The 17,928-nt window shown below is 40.1% G+C and overlaps 1 protein-coding gene across 4 annotated transcripts in view; it reads right to left on the reverse strand.

Moving 5' to 3' along the window:
• Nucleotides 1-17,928, reverse strand: part of UGDH (UDP-glucose 6-dehydrogenase) — a 77,258-nt gene that overhangs the window by 38,071 nt on the left and 21,259 nt on the right. For all 4 annotated transcript variants that reach the window (XM_030191312.1, XM_030191313.1, XM_030191310.1 and 1 more), the window contains exons 4-6: nt 11,969-12,070; nt 7,615-7,815; nt 4,273-4,470 (exon numbers count right to left, since the gene is read on the reverse strand). In XM_030191312.1, the coding sequence (XP_030047172.1) occupies nt 4,273-4,470; nt 7,615-7,815; nt 11,969-12,070 (501 nt within the window). The remainder of the gene's footprint in view (nt 1-4,272; nt 4,471-7,614; nt 7,816-11,968; nt 12,071-17,928) is intronic.

Consider the following 17,928-nt stretch of genomic DNA (forward strand, 5'->3'; position numbering starts at 1 on the left):
GAAAAAAAAGATACACGAACATAATAGTGAACAGTATCACAAGCAAACAAGACAAAAAAAGAAAACTGCAACTACCCCCCCCCCAGTCTAACTCTACACCCCCCCCCTTTAAAAGGCAATATATTGGAGTGAAGAGGAGAAAGACAAGGGGGGGGGCCCTCAAGTTAGGAAAGTAAGGATCACCCAGTATGAACTGAGAAGGCACCCAGTTGATTTAAATTATGATTATGAGCATGTGGCGTCAAGGAGTGTACATGTAACCCCCAGAAAATAAAAATGACGATTTAAAAGTAAACTGTATAGCTCTGAGCTCCATCAGAACCAATCATGGAACTTATTCCTCCAATGCTAGTACTGCAGGGCTTCTAATTTTGTCCAATATTGCAAGATAACATTTCTTCTATGAGTTCATTACCCAAGGTTTCTGATTTTTAGCTTTAAATTCACAGGGTTGAAACCTGACCCATGAGAATACCACCAGGGAGAAATGAAATTGCTTGTTGAAGTCATTCGTTCTATATAATCACGCCAAAGACCTTTGAAAAGACTTTACACATGCATTCTCAAAATGCATGGTAAAAAGTATTAGGAAGCTCCACACAAAGAAACAGGGTTATCAATATAGCCATTGTAGCATGATACAAGTTTAATTCTCAGAGTTATTGATTTTGCTGGATCAGATCCAAATCAAAATATACAGCTGCAAAGACTACTCCCCCCCTCTCCTCTGGAAAACTACTGAGAAGCTGGATGAATACCTAAATCATCAACACCTCTCCCAAAATAGCAGCACCTAACAAAAGACTATACCTCCACCTATTCTCAGACAAGGACTAAGCCCATCTAAGCTCAATCACCCTCAGACAATGGACTAGCAGATGTCCAGGCAGGAAGTCTTATGATGTCATTGAACATGTGACCTGTTACCATGCTCCATCTCAAAACTAGATGCCCAGAATTCAGCACCCAGGAGCTTTCTAATTGGACCAAGGGCAACCACCTGACGTGAGTCTAGAAATAGCCTGGTAGATAAGCCCAGTTCAGACACTTTAAAAGCAGGGGCTCTTTCTTTAGAAGGTTAGTTCTTCCTGGCTGTTCCTGATGCTCCTGTCCTAGTCGCCGCTGCCCTGAAGTGATTAAATCTAAAAGCAAGCTAGAATCTCCTGGAATCCTGACTTCTCAAGCTGGACATCACATCCACCTGAAAGAAACTGCTTCAAGCTCCATCAGACAGCAAATCTACAAAGAAACTTCCTGTTCCAGCAAGGATCTCCTGCATCACTCTCCATAGCAGCCTCCATCAATGTGAGTTATCCAGCTTCATTTACAATCAAACCTGTTATTTTGTAGCATACTTCCATTGGTAAAAGATCCTCTCTAAAATTGCCTCTCTATTGTAAACTTGTTAGCTTGCCTATATTAGAAATAAACATTTTCTTTTTAAAAGTTAACTATCTGGCCTTTATATTGGGGAAAAGCACATGTCCTCACATGTGCAAGCTCCAAATGCTTTAAGCACATGTTCCTAAACGTACAATGCAGGTTAATGTAATTCAAATTTAGTGTATTTACTTCCCCTTTTCCTTACATATGCTTATCTTATTACCTTATAGGTAATTGGGGAATAATAAAACAGAATAGAATCAAAATATATCTTAAAACTTAGAAATACAGCACATGTTGCAACCACATGCTCTGAGCGATCCCCTCTATTCTTAAATATCATTTTGGAACTGTAAGACCATCACATGCAGTCTAGATTGTGAGACATAAGCTGTAAGGAGCACGAAACTGATATTCCCTAAGTTCTGTACTCTCTACCCAGGAGGGTATACAGCAGACAACTGAAGAGATCCCAGGAACTAATCTGAAGGTGTAGGTCTCCCATTGAGCTATGACACCGAGATCTCTCAAAGGGCAAACCACCAACAGTTGAATATTAATACTTTCAAAAACAAACAGGAGAATTTTTTTTTCACTCAATGGAATAGTTAAGCTTTGGAACTAGTTACCAGAAGATGTGGTAACATCGATTAGTATATCTGGGTTTAAAGAAAGGTTTAGGAAAGCCACTGCTGTTCCTGGGATTGGTAGCATGGAATCTTACTGTTATTTAGGATTCTGCTAGGTACGTGTGACCTGGATTGGCCACAGATAATGGAGAGGGAGAGATCTATTTTTAACATGTTTGGAAGTTTAGCAGTCTGGATGAGCTGAAAAGAATAGATTCTAAATATAGAAGAGTGTTCCACAATGTGGCTTTCATGTAAGAATGTTTTCAAAAGTTTCTGCGGAGATTATTGGCCATCCTTTGTCATTCTCCCCAAATATAATCACTCTGGCTGTTCACTATGACAGCAATCTGTCTTTCCATCTGCACTACGTGAAGGTCGTGCTTTTATTACTTATTTTAAAATTGAAATCAATTCTTATTAAAGAAAGATAATGTGTCTAAAATTAGTCCATGCATTCATTACCAGTAGGTTAGACTACTGTAATTCTTTGATTGATACGAGTAAAAAATAAAATGTCAGTTTAAAATTAGTAGAAAATACTGCTGCAAGGTTATCAGGAGCTTAAAAATCAGATCATATTACACCAATACTATATGAACTATATTGGCTACCTATTGACAAAAACAAACAAAAAAAAGGGATACAATTTAAGATGCTGTGCTTTTCAAAGCATTAACTTTGAATAGTCCCGAGTATCTGTCTAAGTGTTAACCAGGTATTCTTTATGCGAGTTGCAGTCCTCTCTGCAACAACTTCTTAAAATTGCCTGCTTTGGATAATGTTAGATTATTAACAACGACCCAACGATGGGCTTTTTCTTACAGTGGACCAGTTCTATGGAATTCATGGTTGCATTGTTTGACTGTTCTTCATATCAGTATTGAAGACTTATTTCAGCAAGATTTCAGTTGACAAATAGCATGATGTATTTTTAAAGTTTCACAGTGCTACAGCTTTGTATGATTTATTGATGTACAATACTTTTTTTTTTGTTTAAACTGCTGATAGTTTTGAGTGGTATACCAAATTTAAAAATCCAATCTAAGAAATCAACAAATTTAAAACTGTCTGATCTTCAAGGCCCTTAAAGGAAATGGCCTTGAGTACCTGTAGGATGATCCTCTACACACCAAGGTCACTAAGGTCCTCTCAAGGTCTATCACTAACCACACCCTCTCCAAAAGACATTACATAATATGATACCCACAATGGAGCCTTCCCCACACTCTGGAATGCACTCCCTGAAAGGCTCCGCTTAACACAAAAGACTCTCTCTAATTCAGGAAGTAGGTGAAAGCTTGGCTCTTCAACCAAGCCTTTCATGGAAGTAATTAACTTGTTAGTCTCGCTCACACAAGGAGTGAGACAGGCTGCACATACTGCAGCAGGACATTTATCCACTCCTACCCTAGCTGAGATAATATTTAACCATCTCTCTGACCTCATGTGCAACTTTCTTTAAACCAGTCACCTTACTTTCTAAGTCTTCTTACTCTTACCTATGTGTTACATCTTTGCTTTACCCTTCACTATTGATTAAAATGTTCTATTACGTATTGTGTTGACATTGTAAGTAGTATACCATGCCTTACTTTGTATTGTTTGAATATTTTTACTGCTGTAATTGCCTACTGAATGTTTGATCTATTCTTACTGTACATCAGCTTGAGTGAATTCCTTAAAAAGGTGGTAAATCCTAATAAATTATGCAATGGGAACTTAGAGAATTAAAATTGTATATTCCAAATATAACATGTCCTAACAGATTAATATAAAATCTCAAAATATAAAAATGTTGTGGTTTATTGTAATTAGGTAAAACAAATACTCAAACATTTTGTTTATAAAGCCTCAAGTACAGAGCTTCATTCTGTATCTCTAATACAGGAGCATAGCATCAAAATGTAGTTTTATGACCATTATTTATTCAATGATCATCCATTTTGGGGGAGGGAAATTTTCAAAAGACCAAGACCAGCCTATTTTGTGGGGTAAATTTAGTGGGTTTTGATTTTTAAAACAATACCATGATCTCTGACATCTCAGTCAGTTGTGCTTTATCTGCATTTGAATTCTGAATGCAAGTAGGCAAGTCATTCAATTCATTTGAGTAAGAAATAGTGTGGTATGCCAACACCTTCAAAATACAGTATCTTTGATGGAATGTGTGTAAGATGCAAATCTAAACATTTTGTATTATACTGCTGTACTACAGATGCTTACTCATAAAATCAAGTATTTGTTAATATATACTTACCAGTTTAGAAAGCTCAGATGACCAAGTGTTGGTTGTGATGATTCTCTCTTTTGGAACCCAGTGTTCATAAACAGCAGAGAGAGCTCGAACTGCCTTCTGCCCCTCAGGGTTCTCATCTCCACCAATCAACACCCTATCTGGGTTCTTCAGATCTTTGACAGCAGTTCCTTCTGCTAGGAATTCTGGATTAGACAGCACCTATTGGACAGAGAGAAGGCTACATTAGTATTGAAATTTTATTGGTATCAGCTCAAATGAGATTTCCATCTAGCCAGGGCAACAGGAAACTTCACCTCTGCAGAGCCTACTAGTATGCCCTGGAATTCATGTGCTCCAATAACCATCTTTCAAAGATGCCATCTTTCTATGGGTCTAAATGGTACCATTTAAGGTCTCAGGCTCCCCCTCTGAATTTTGTGACCATTATCAGTATTGTGATTCCTAGAACTACATTTTTCAAACACATTAAAACAAGACAGATTACATCAACATCCAGACACCTATTATATTCCTATGGGCGTACTATTTAGCACCTGCTAATCAGTGTGCCTAATTTAGTTAAAGAATCAATTTTTTGCTATAAATAGAAGAAATTACAATTTAGAGAAATCTTTAGATCAGGTCCCACATAGCTACATGGCTAGTAGACTAGTGGTTAGTGCAGCGGACCTTGATCCTGGGGATCTGGGTTCAATTCCCACTGCAGCTCCTTGTGACTCTGGGCAAGTCACTTAACCCTCCATTGCACCAGGCACAAGTACCTGTATATAGTATGTAAAATGCCTTGAATGTAGTTGTAAAAAAACCCACAGAAAGGCAGTATGTCAAGTCACAAGGAGCCTTATTTTAGATCATAATTTTAAAAAGGAGGCTCAAATTAATTATTCGGTAAACAGCTGCTTTTGGGTCATGAGGAAATTGAGGAGAATTCATAAATATATACAACAAGATAGATGTAGGATCCTGTAGGCACGCCAGCATTTAGTGTGCACTAACGCTAGACACACCCATATATTGGGCGTCTCTAGCGTTATACATTCCTAGGGGCGTCTCTAGCACTAGTGCATGCTAAAAACGCTAGTGCACCTATAGCGTAGCTTAGTAAACAGGGCCCAAAGATTGGTGGTTCAGTCCTTAATTTTAAGTACATAGGATTATTGTAATGTTGTTTATTTGGGCATCTCCAAGGTTCTACTGAAGAGATTGCAAACAGTTCAAAATTTTTTTTAATCTTAAAAATTCAGATAGAATAACTCCTTTCTTTGTGTTGTAAATTATTTTGACATTTAAGATTCTACATGATATGACACCCCAATATTATGCTGCTCATAATCCAATGTCTATCTTTCCTGAGCCCTAAAGGCATCTCATCTCAAAAAATGCTCTCTTCCCTATTTTCTTATCAAGCAGCCAGTATTTGGGTTACTCTACTTAGGGAGGTGAGATTTTTATCCAGTTATGACTTATTTAAACAAGTGTTTATTGTAAGCCACATTGAACTCAATTGGGATGTGGGATATAGATGTCACAAATTCATTAAAATAATTGTTTCATAAATATATTCTTTCAAGATAATATCAGAAAATTCTACCCTGTGCTTAATTTTATTTTGTGGTTTCTAAATCATGTATCTAGCAATCTTATTTGTTGTCCACTTAACGTTTTTGAGATTAAATAATATAAAAGTCATATCTGTAACTATTTCATTACAGAATAGGTGCTCCCTGCTGCATTACTGAAGGCTAAAAGGGGGACCCATTTATACAATTGGCATCTGAATGGGTAGTCACTAAAGCATCAGGGCTCACCGTAGCCTTGGTAAGGGGGGATGACAGGTCTGGATGAACTGGAGTGGATTTCCATGGCAACTCCAGTAGTTGTGAAGTAAAGCCAGTGCCAGGAAGACTTCTACAGCCTGTGTTCCAAAAATGTCAAGGACCGATCAAGATCAAGCATGCATATTTTTTTATATCATGTAGTATGAGTATCTTGGGGGAGGGGAAGACATCTTAAGGTCAATGCTGAATAAAATTGTCAGTTAGCAGCATTGTTGGATTGGGTTTAATCAAGTATTGATAGTATTGCTCTTTCCAGTAAAAGTGGCATAAGATCATCGCCTATGGATTAGTCCTGAGAATGATCAATTAAGGGTTCAAAATAAGCTTCCCTTGCTTTCTTGTTGGGCAGACTGGATGGACTGTACAGGTCTTTTTCTGCCGTCACCTACTATCTTATATCAAAAGTGTTTCACTTCTTAGATGCCACAAGAATTAGTTTATTCTGTTTAGGTTTCATTAACAGCTGGCCATCCTGGTGATGGATTCCTAAAATGATGTGCCCAGCTTTGAAAGATTCCAAACAGAATATGGAAGGCAGTCCAGTTATATAGACGATCCTGAAGTGCTACAGTTCCTTTTAATCGTCACACTGAAGCTATTCACTTCAAAAATTTGCCAAAAGTTCTAAGGAGCTATTCTTAAATTCCGAATTTCAGTCTTGCATCTAGTCTTAGTGCTTTTGACTAGTCTGTTGCAGAAACAGAACCAGCTTAACTAGTTCTTGGTCTTAGTCTTTACAGATCCAAATAACCTTAAAAAAAAAAAAAAAAAAAAGAGGGATTTGGCTCCTAGCCTTGCCAAAGATAATCTTAAGTGTTATAGCTGAGGTGATTGTTTCCAACAATTCTTTACAAGGCCAACAATAAAATAAAAAAAAAATAAAAAATAAAAAAAACCACGACCTACTTGATGAAGAATCCAGCAAAATGCATCATATTCACAAAAGGTCTAACCAATATAGGAAAATTAATTTGCAGCATGTTTGGTTGTTCCTACTATAAAACTAAAAAAATTAAGCTAAGCTTTTTCAGATTTTTCAGACTATAGATTTTCTTTCAGGCAGTATTAGGTGCTAGCAAAATGGGCTTTTTCTTTACACAGGTGAAATGATATTTCTTTGGAAAATGAATGTAATTTTTGTATAAGAAATTTTTACTAAGCTGTATTAGTAGTTTAATACAGCTTTTAGTGAGCAAAACCTTAGTGCAAGTTATCACATTAAGGGGTTTATGGGTTCCTTTACCCAGCTGTGCTAATTACACATGCCATACAGCCCATTATATTCCTATGGGCTGCATGACATTTGCATGCGCTAATCATTAGAACACCTTAGTAAAAAGGACCCCTTAATTATAAGGGCTCCTTAATTACTAAAAGCAACTAGTTAATATATGCCATCATGTAGTTAGTAACTGTAGCACAAGTTAACTACTGTAGCTGATGTAGTTTAACAAACTAGATCATCTCTGCACAACTGGAAGCCACTCCCTGGTGTCTATGTTACCTGCAGGTTTAAGTTGGGTTTAGTGTTGGCATCAAATATACGACGAATGCTCTCTGCTGCCCGGACTGGCACAGTGCTCTTTTCTGTGACTATCTTGTACCCATTCGAGTTTTGTACAATCCTCCTGGCACAGGCTTCAATATATTTGAGATCTGCAGCACGGCCTTTCCCCATGCCATATGTTTTTGTTGGGGTGTTAACCTGGTTAAAAAAAATATATATATATAATTCTGCACAGAATGTTTTTGTTGGGGGGGGGGGTTAAATCCCCCCCCCCCCCCCCCCCCACTACCACAGTACAAAAGTCTTCAGAGCACCAAAGATTCAAGGAACAGCTATAGTTCTCCTTATAACCCAGGAACTATCTTTCCTCACAGAATATAACACTCGGAAGGTATATTCCCTGTCTGCCAACACCTCATGAACAATGTTGGCCTCAATCTCTTGAAACACCAGTGCCATCTCTAGTAGGCAAATTAATGATTAAGCACAGCGCCTTGTATGATTTATGCTATTTAATATGCCTTCCTCTACATTCAAAATGTAGGGGGGAAAAAAAAAAAAAAAAAAAAAAAAAAAAACTCTGCCCCATTTTATACCTTTCAAAGATCTATCATGCTAAGAGATTGATTTGCCACAAACATATGCAGAGTGCCAGAAAAACCTCACTGAAAATAGATTTAATCTGTTGAAACTATGGATTTACAGACCATAAACATTGGTTGAGTACAACCACCGAGAATGACATACCATACCACAGTCTCAACACTACACAATGGGTTGGTTTTTTTTTTTTTTTAAAGCTAAGAGGAAGAATCTGCATGTGTGTTTAAGGTGATGCAATAGAGGATGGAACTACATCTCCATCACTCCCAGAGGATGTTCCCATCTTCTGAGTGGAGGAAAAACTCTTAAGAGGTCTGTACTTAGGGGTACTACAGTTCCATCACCACCACGGGAGAAGCTGCTCAAAATGTAGGAAAGCAGAGAAAGCACTCAGATCCCAGCCTCCTAAGAATCAGCAGAGAAATACTTCTTATGGCCAGCTCAATTTCTGTAAGTAAAAAAAAAAAAAAAAACCCAACAAGTTTCCCCAAGACCAGCTAGGTCTGATAGAAGTAAAAGGAGTGCAGATCTAGGGGAGGTGTGGGGAACAGAGTCAGGAAGCAACTGAAAATTCTAGACTTGCTACAGCCTCCACAGGATTCAAGCTATCAAAACTCTATTATTCCTTGGAAGCTTGGTGGGACTAAGGGTTGTGTCTCATTTAACACCTCATGAAACCTAGACTGATAAAAATGAGTGACCAGACCACAGTATGTCCCAAGCATGTAAACAAGAACATGAGTGGTTTGTTAATTCTTTTGTCTTGGTGATATAATCCCCGGGTGCCTCCACCCCTCCAAGGGTACCCATTTTTTTTTTATTATGAAATTTTGTGGATTTTCTAAATGAATGACCTGGGCAGAGACATGTGCTAAAACCAAATACCAGCGATTTGGAGTATATTTGTGAATGTTTTTCATATATATGCTATGAATACCTAATGCAGGGTACCTCAGACTCCTGAGAGATATATTTATCTCTGGAGTCTGAGGTACCCTGCATATATATATCGTTAGCGCATGCTAAAATGTGTCTGTGTATATATATATATATATATATATATATATATATATATATATATATATATATATATATATATATATATATATAGTATGCAAACATTTTAGCATGCGCTAACGATATAGACACCCATGCTTGGGTAGAGAATTCCAAAGTTTGGTACTCTGATATGTGAAGCCTGAGACAAGGACTGAATTTGTAAGAAAGACCTTTGTAGTTTGGATATTGGAATGAGAGGTATTCTCTAATGTTTTAACTGTATTACGTAAAGGTAATCAATTACTTGTTGAATGTAGGAGGGTGGTAAACAAGTTATACATATATTAAAACGTAATCTTCACATTTATGGGAAGCCAGTGAAGTTTTTACAAGAGAGGGGGAAGCCTTCTCAAAGCAAGGAGCACTGCATACAAGACGGGCAGCAGTATTTTGTGAAGTTTGTAATTTTTAATACCCGTATTTATGGCATTACAATAATCAAATTTGGATAGTATAGGAGATTGGGAAGAAAGGATGCAACCTTTTTAACTTCTATACTCTCAATACCACCTTTAAGACCTGAGCTTCGAATAATTAATGCTGGTAGATGGAAATGCCCAGAATCATCAAATCTATTGATTTAAGGCCTATGATGCGTTAATAAATGACTTTTTAATGAAATGGATTGATAGGAGTTGGTAAGTATGAGGAATTTAGTTTTTTCCCCCCCAATTTAGAGTTTGAATCTAGAGGCCCAAGCTTCCATCAGATCTAAACTGGTTTTAATCTTATGTATAATTTCAAGAAATTCCCTTTTGAAGGCGATATAAATGGTGACAGCAGTATAGATGAAGGAATTAAATCCATAAACCTCCATTAAGTTTCCAAGTTTACTGGAAACTTAAATCAGTGGTGCTATCATGATATTGAATATGGGTGACAAAGGAGAGCCCTGTGGAATGATACCCTTGGGTACCATGGTTTATGCTCCTTCCCACAGGAAGAATTGTGTGCCTTTGTCAGTGCTCCTGTAGCATTATTTAATTGCACTTGTCCACCATTTCTACAAAATCTGTTCAAAGCGATCAATAGACATCTAAATAAAATCATTCAAACAATAAAAATATAGCTATACCACTCCCATTAGCCCAAACTAAAAAAAAAAGGTAGAAACCCCATAAAAGTTCAAATATCACTCGCTACCACCCCCTCCCATCTGACCATAATTCAGCCAAGCCAAACTACTAAGCACTAAAAGACCACCAAAAAGCAGGCCCTATAACTTCAGACTCCTAACATTAGCAAAACATCTAGTGCTACAATCAGGCCTTGACTAATTCATGAACACACATCTACCCAGTTACATAAAGAGGAAATGATTTTGAAAGAGGACTAACTTGAAACAATTTTTTATTGACAATAGAAGATCTAATAAGAAAATGCTCTTACATAATTCCAAAGAACATACATCAGCAAGGTTCAAAATGAGAATGTCAAGCTTTACCCAGGAGAAACACTGATCGTTTTGAGTCATCAAATTTTCTCCCCTGACCCCTAAACCCCCCACTCCCTTCAAAAATCTAAACCTTAAAAAAACGTTACCTCCAACCAGTTGAGTACCCTGTCCCAGCCACTCCCTCAACACAACAGTTTACAGATTCTGCCTATACTCTTCCGGTCCCAATCTACCCATTTTGAGAACTACCCTATCCCCGTGTCCTACCACCCTATCCCAGTGGCGTTCCTAGGGGGGGCTGACACCCGGGGCGGATCACCGATGCGCCCCCCCCCCCCCCCCCGGGTGCACACCGCACGCCTGTCCGCTTCGTTCGTTTCCATGCTCCCTCTGCCCCGAACAGGAAGTAACCTGTTCCGGGGCAGAGGGAGCACAGAACGAATGTAGCGGACAGGCGCGTGGCACCCCCCCCCCCCCCCAAGCGGTGTGCACCCGGGGCGGACCGCACCCACCGCCCTATCCCTTCCCTTCTTGAAAAAAGGATTTTAAAGAGGATTTTAAGGTATCAACAGATTCCTTTAAATGTCTTAACTATTTTTGTTGTGTTTGGAGGATCTGAGTATTTTTACATAATAAAAAGCACGAGTATGAACATTTGATTGAATGGAGATTCTGCAACTTAAACCACCCTGACAAGGTCTTGGGAACTCTACCTCCCCCCTACCTATCAGAATCTATCTGCAGAGTTACACAAATTATGTACTCAGAGGTCAGAAACCATTACACTAACTCTGGTGGGCCTGGGCTATAATGAAAACAAATGCTTTCCTCGTTATTCTTGCACCCTAATTTTCAGAGTCTGCGGTTACACACATCTACAGTTCACAAAGGCCCTGAAATAGCAGTATCTGATACCTTTTGCATGCATCATTTTCCTCCCCACACTTCCAGAGAACATTCTTGTTTGACAGGTTTTCTTCATTTAAGACCAACGAGCAAAAATCAAATCCGTTCATTTCACTGCTTCTCAGCTTCATAAATTTAGCTAAACTGGAAATTAATGGGATACAACCTATGGATCTACTTAATGTATATTTCCTTTACACTCAAGATTTTTTGACATATTCCTCTATTGAGAGCCATGGAAATGAAAATCCAATAATTAAACCAAAATATGATCTGGGACTTCAGGTCTCAAACTCAATTTGAATTTTACTCAGCTATATTTAATAATATCCTTTGAGATGTTCCCACAAATGAATGAAGAACCCCGCTGTGAATAGGAATACTTACAGAGATAAAGACCAGATCTGCATCTCGGATGGCCTCATCAATGTTAGAGGAATAGAAAAGGTTCTTCCCCCGGCAGGACTCTACAACTTCTTTTAACCCAGGCTGCAAAGACAAAAACAGCTTCATTAATCACAGTGGCAGGAACAAAGCTATTAAATGTGTAAGCAAAAGAAAAGAGAAAGGAACAGCAAAAACCAAGTAAAATGAAGTGAATGGGAATAAAGAAAAAAAACAAAATGAGGAAAGCACATGGAGTATGTCTCGTACAATTCTTTTGTGGAGGAGTAGTATGAAGGCTTAATTTGTAGACAAAAAGGAATTGAAACTATGGAGCTGGGGTGGGGATGCAGGACACAAGCAGGAGCAACAGGACAGGATCGGAATGATTGTTGCTCCACAGAATTGCCTTGCCCCACAGAACGTGTCGAGTTCTGCTCAGTGCCAGTTATCAGGTCTCTCTCTCCCCCACAGACATTGCACAGCAGGAGAACTGCTGCACATCAGGTCACTTCCTCCTCCATTGGCTTAGACACGACTGCTTATGTGAACTGTGCAACCCCCCCCCCCCCCCCCCCCCCCCCACCCCCCCATGTTTCACAAAGTCTGGCTAAGTCGGAAGAGGCCTGGTGTGCAGCAGTTCCATTTCCTCCTCCTGCCACACAATCTCTGTGGGGGAAGGCCACAGCCAACTCCAAGAGTACAAGGGGGGAGGGGCAGAAAAATGTGACTGCCATTGAGGAGGGTGGGAAGAGGAAGCAAACGTGAGTGCACCATTGGGAAGGGTGAACGCTCCAGCTTGAAGAGGGAAATAGGAGGAAATTTTGAGCCTTTGGACATAATAGCCATACTAGGTCAGACTAACGGTCCATCTAGCCAGTATCTACTTCCAAGAGTGGCCAATCCAGGTCACAAGTACCTGGCAGAAACCCAATTAGTTGCAACATTCCACGGGATGGGGAAAATTCTGTACAGAAACACTACAAGTAAACACAGAATTTTCAGAAGTTTTTGTGCGGAATTCCCCCCAGGAGTAGATTGTTCTCTCTGCTCAAAGCTCACATCTTCCCCTCCTTGTTCCTGCAGGCCGTGTGGGAGAGACCGTTTGTAGTAGTACTGCATTCCAGGCTGATCCCTCCCTCACAAAACAAATTAAGCCTGGGTAGAATGATCTGAATGAAGTTGTATTCGAACATGCATTAGTTTGGAAAAAACAAAGTGAAACCGGAGCGTGAGATTTTATTGATTGGGATTAACCACCTTTATTAAGAGATTCAACACAGGTGGTGGATGTTGCTATCAGATTTCAAGTAAGTTACAGTTTAGCTACTGGGTGCCTCTGCTGCCATCCTTCTCCAGTACACGTAGCAACCAGAAGTAAACAATTCAGTCATGGGGCGGGGGGGGGGGGGGGGGGGTTAGGCAGCATGGATGTAGAAACAGGTAGGAAATGAAGACCGATAAAAACCCATAAATATGGCCTGTTATGTTATGTACCCATAAGCTTTAACCACTTTGGTAGCTGGCCTCTGACCGACTCTAGCCTGCTTATGTCTTTCAGAAGGTGTCTCCAGAATTTTTTTTTTTTTTTTTTTTTTTAATTGGGTTTTTGTTTATTGCTTCTATTTGCCAGGCAAGTCGAAATGGTTTAGTCAACTAGAAGGAAAAAAGGAACATACAAATCCACATACACTCAGAGGAGAGAGTCAATAAACTTATCCATTATAGTACAACTAAAATCTCTTCACAAATAGCACCCCAAATAAAGTGTCACAAGTAAAATTCTCTTCCCGTCACAACCACAACTTTAAGAATCAAATGCAAGTTGGAAGAGGTAGGTCCTAAAATGCGTATACAATATCTCCAGCCGGAGAGTCTAAGGAAGCGAGTTCCATAGTACTGGTGATAAAGTGGTAGAGGCGCGAGTAGATTCCCACCTTGTTTTAGAGCGGTATGGCAGAACTAACCTGTTGTCAGCCAAAGACTGCAAAGTGCAGGATGGTGAGTAATAATCTATGAGGCCAGATAGAGAACCTTGTGTGTCAAGGTAAGGATATTAAAAATTTTATCATATCGGTAGTCAATGAAGGAGCTGTAAAAAGAGGTGTGACCCGATCATAACGGATCATATTGCACACAGTATTCTTAAAAAAAAAAAAAAAAAAAAAAAGACCTATAAACCTCATTTTTCCTGGTTATTCCTCCCCCGATGTAGTCAAGCATAACAACCACCATAATTGATCAGACCTATGGTCCATTAAGTCCAGTATGCTTCTAACAGTGGCCAATCCAGATCACATGTACCTGGCAGAAACCCAATTAGTAGCAACATTCCATACTACCAATCCTGGGGTAAGCAGTGGCTTCCCCCATGTCTCTCGCAACAGACTATAGAGTTTACCTCCAGGAACTTGTCCAAACATTTTTAAAACCCAGATACACTAACCACTGTTACCACATCCTCTGGCAGCGAGTTCCTGAGCTTAACTATACTTCGAGTTAAAAATATTTCCTCTTGTTTTAAAAGAATTTCCATGTAATTTTATGTTTAAACGATTTTATTGAGAATACAGCCAAATAAACATTGTCATACAAGCTCTACATTTCACACATTTCGAGTCTTGATATAATTATACAGTGAGTTATTAAACAGCCTTCAATATTTGAACTTTATACTCCAACCTGGTATTATTTTATTTGCTATTAATGATCCACGTTTTTAACAATAATTGAACCACCTTACAGCGAGGATCTAAATATGTCCCCTCTAACTCACCCATACCAGAACGACCCTATATCCTACTCAATGATCTTCATATATAATACTCTCCTTACAAAGAAGGGCTCGCAAAGTATCAGCTATTATAACTATATTGAATAAAGAACAATATTCCAATATAAGCGGTCTAGAAGAGCCCGAAGATACAAGATCTCTCTCCTCACTCAACCCTTTATCCATCCTGTACCTACCCCCCTCCCCCCCCCCTCAGCTTAACTTCCCTCCCCCCCTCCCTCCTTATTCCCCCCCCCTGAAGGAACGTTACCCAATCAACCTAGGAAGTTCATCTTGCGTTTAGAAGTAAGCTCCGACCTCTGGGATTTAAGGTGCCTAGATAGGGGCCCCAGATGGCTAAAAACGTAACTCTCCTTCTTTGTGAGTGTCTAATCTCTTCAGCCTCCCAAGAAGCCAGCTGATGTAGCTGGCTTCTCCAGTGCCAATATGCTGGTGGGTCTTTAACCGTCCAATATTGTAATATACATTTTCTTGCCAGTAAGCACATCTTACGAATCAGTAATACTTCAAAACGATTCTGTCCTCGAAAAGCATCGGGGAGGTCTAAGATTACTTGTTCAACTGTCTTTCTGGTTTTAATACCCAATCTTCCTTCCCAAAAGCCCCAAACCTGAGTCCAGAACCTTTTCACTCGAGTGCAACTCCAAAACATATGTAGGAATGTGCCTGGACTCTTTCCACATTTAATACAATTTGGGCTGCGCCCGCCTCCCATGTGAGCAAGTTGTGAAGTTGTCACATACCCTCTGTGGATACATCGGTATGCACATTCTCTCAAACGAGCATCTGTTACCAACAGGGGTATGCGCGCCACTACCCTCGGCACTTCCCAAGACACTAATTCAAAATTCAATTCTCTTTCCCATGCTTGTTTCAACGGCTCATAATCTCTCGGGGGTTGCCATCTAGTTAGTGCTTTACAAAGCAGGGAGACAGAAATTTCTCCCTCGCCCAGTGATTGAAAAAAATCTCTTAGTTTATCTCCCACTCGCCCGGTCAAAGCAGTCTCTGGCAGTGACGCCACATAATGTTGTATCTGTTTTATCGCAAATCTGTTACCCCAAGAGTCTCCCACCTTGCTCAACAAGTCCCTGGTTGAGCGGGGCTGCCCATCTCCATCTAGCAGATCAGCTAAGCATATTAGTCCCCGTCTCGCCCAGTCTACGAAGTGCCGGCTTGACATCCCAGGTAAAAACTCACAGTTCCCACATATTGTAAGCTGGTCTGATGCTGCCGGGTCTCCCCCAAGTTGGCGTACGAGCTTTTTCCACGCCTCTCTCAGCGGACGCACCAACACGCTTCTGCGCACTCCCTCTGGTATACTACTTATTTTATGGTGTAGCAATGAGAAAAGTTGACAAGGAGCTAGGTATGCTGTCTCTAGTGTAGTAGGGGTGTATCGCTGCAGTTTTAAAAACCAATCCCCTAAGTGACGTAATTGGCATGCCTGATTGTATAATGCTAAGTCCGGCATTCCCACCCCCCCCTGTCTCCAGTTACCGATTAAGTAGGGAAATCGGACTCGTGGCTTCTTACCCTTCCAACAAAACTTAGATGCTAGTGCATAAAAGCTTTGCAAGTCTTTCCGACGTATCCAAATTGGTATCGCTTGTAGAACATAAAGCCAACTAGGGAAAAGAACCATCTTTATTAAATTAATTCTACCCATCAGCGATAGTGGCAAATCCATCCAGCCCTGTAACACATTCCTGGTCTCCCTCAGCAACCAGGAGACATTTAGATCATATAAACGTGAAGTGTCCATAGGTAATAAGAATCCCAAGTATGTAAAAGCATTCTGCGCCTTTCTCAGCGGAAATTCACCCCTCCAATCTCTCCATATCTCCCCCGAGGAGGCCAGGGCTTCCGATTTTTCACGGTTCAATCGAAACCCCGCATAATCTCCATACTCTGAAAAGATTTCCAGCAGCGCTTCCAACGAGTCCTGCGGATTCGTCAGATGAACCAAAATATCGTCGGCGAAGGCGGCCACCTTAAACATCTCCCTCCCTATCTTTATGCCTTCTATTTCCGGTTGCTCCATTATATCTCTCAATAGAGGATCTAACGTTAGTACGAACAAAAGAGGCGATAGAGGACAGCCCTGCCGCGTTCCCCTTCCCATGGCGAAGTCTGATGTTACAAGCCCATTAACCGAGACTCGGGCTCTCGGGTGCGAGTAAAGTGCTTTTATCCCTGAAAGAAATCTGCCCGAAAATCCGTATTTCCGAAGAACCGCGTATAGAAAGTCCCAGCGAACCCGATCAAAAGCTTTTTCCGCGTCAAAGCTTAATAGGGACTTTTTATTCCCTCTGCTGCTAGTCTCTAAAGAGGCCAGAACTTTGCGGACATTTTTAGCAATTGTACGACCCTTCACGAATCCTGCTTGAGATTCATGTATCAATTTAGGTAGAATTTTTGCTAATCTGTTTGCCATGATTTTAGCTAGTAACTTAATCTCAAAATTTAAGAGCGAAATCGGCCGATACGATGCTGCCAGTTCTGGGTCCTTCCCTTTCTTAGAAATTACAATGATACATGCGGTATTTAAGTTGGGGGGCACTTGCTCTTGTTCTATTAAAGTATTAAACATCGATGTTAGGGGCTCTGCTATCTCTTCCCCCATAAGTTTGTAAAATTCCGCTCTATAGCCGTCCACTCCAGGTGCTTTGAGTAATTGGCTTTGATTAATGGCCAAGAACACCTCCTCTGTTGTGATTAGATCACTAAGTTTCTGCTCATCTTGCATAGTTAGCCGTGGTAAGTTTAACTGCTCCAAATATGAGTCTCCCGACAGACCTTCATCCTGTGGGCTCTCATACAACTTACTATAGTAATTGTAAAAAATGTCACTAATTCCCTGATCTGTGGTAATTCGTCTATTCTGCTCATTTTTCATGGTTATTATCCTAGTTTTCCCTTGCTTCGCCGCAATTAGTCGCGCCATTATCCGCCCCACTTTATTGCCGTGCTTATAGAGTTGGTATTTATAATAATTCTGTGCCTTCACAGCTTTTTGGTGAAGGAGTTCGTTCAACGCTGTTTGCAAGGAGAGTAATTGTTGTTTACTCTCTAAAGAGGGTTGTCGGCCATATCTCCTCCTCGCCTTACACACTAATTGACTCAATCGTAAGATTTCCTGGAGTCTCGCTTTACGTTTATGGGCCGT

Source organism: Microcaecilia unicolor, chromosome 2, assembly GCF_901765095.1.
Source record: "Microcaecilia unicolor chromosome 2, aMicUni1.1, whole genome shotgun sequence".
NCBI classification, from domain to species: Eukaryota; Metazoa; Chordata; class Amphibia; order Gymnophiona; family Siphonopidae; genus Microcaecilia; species Microcaecilia unicolor.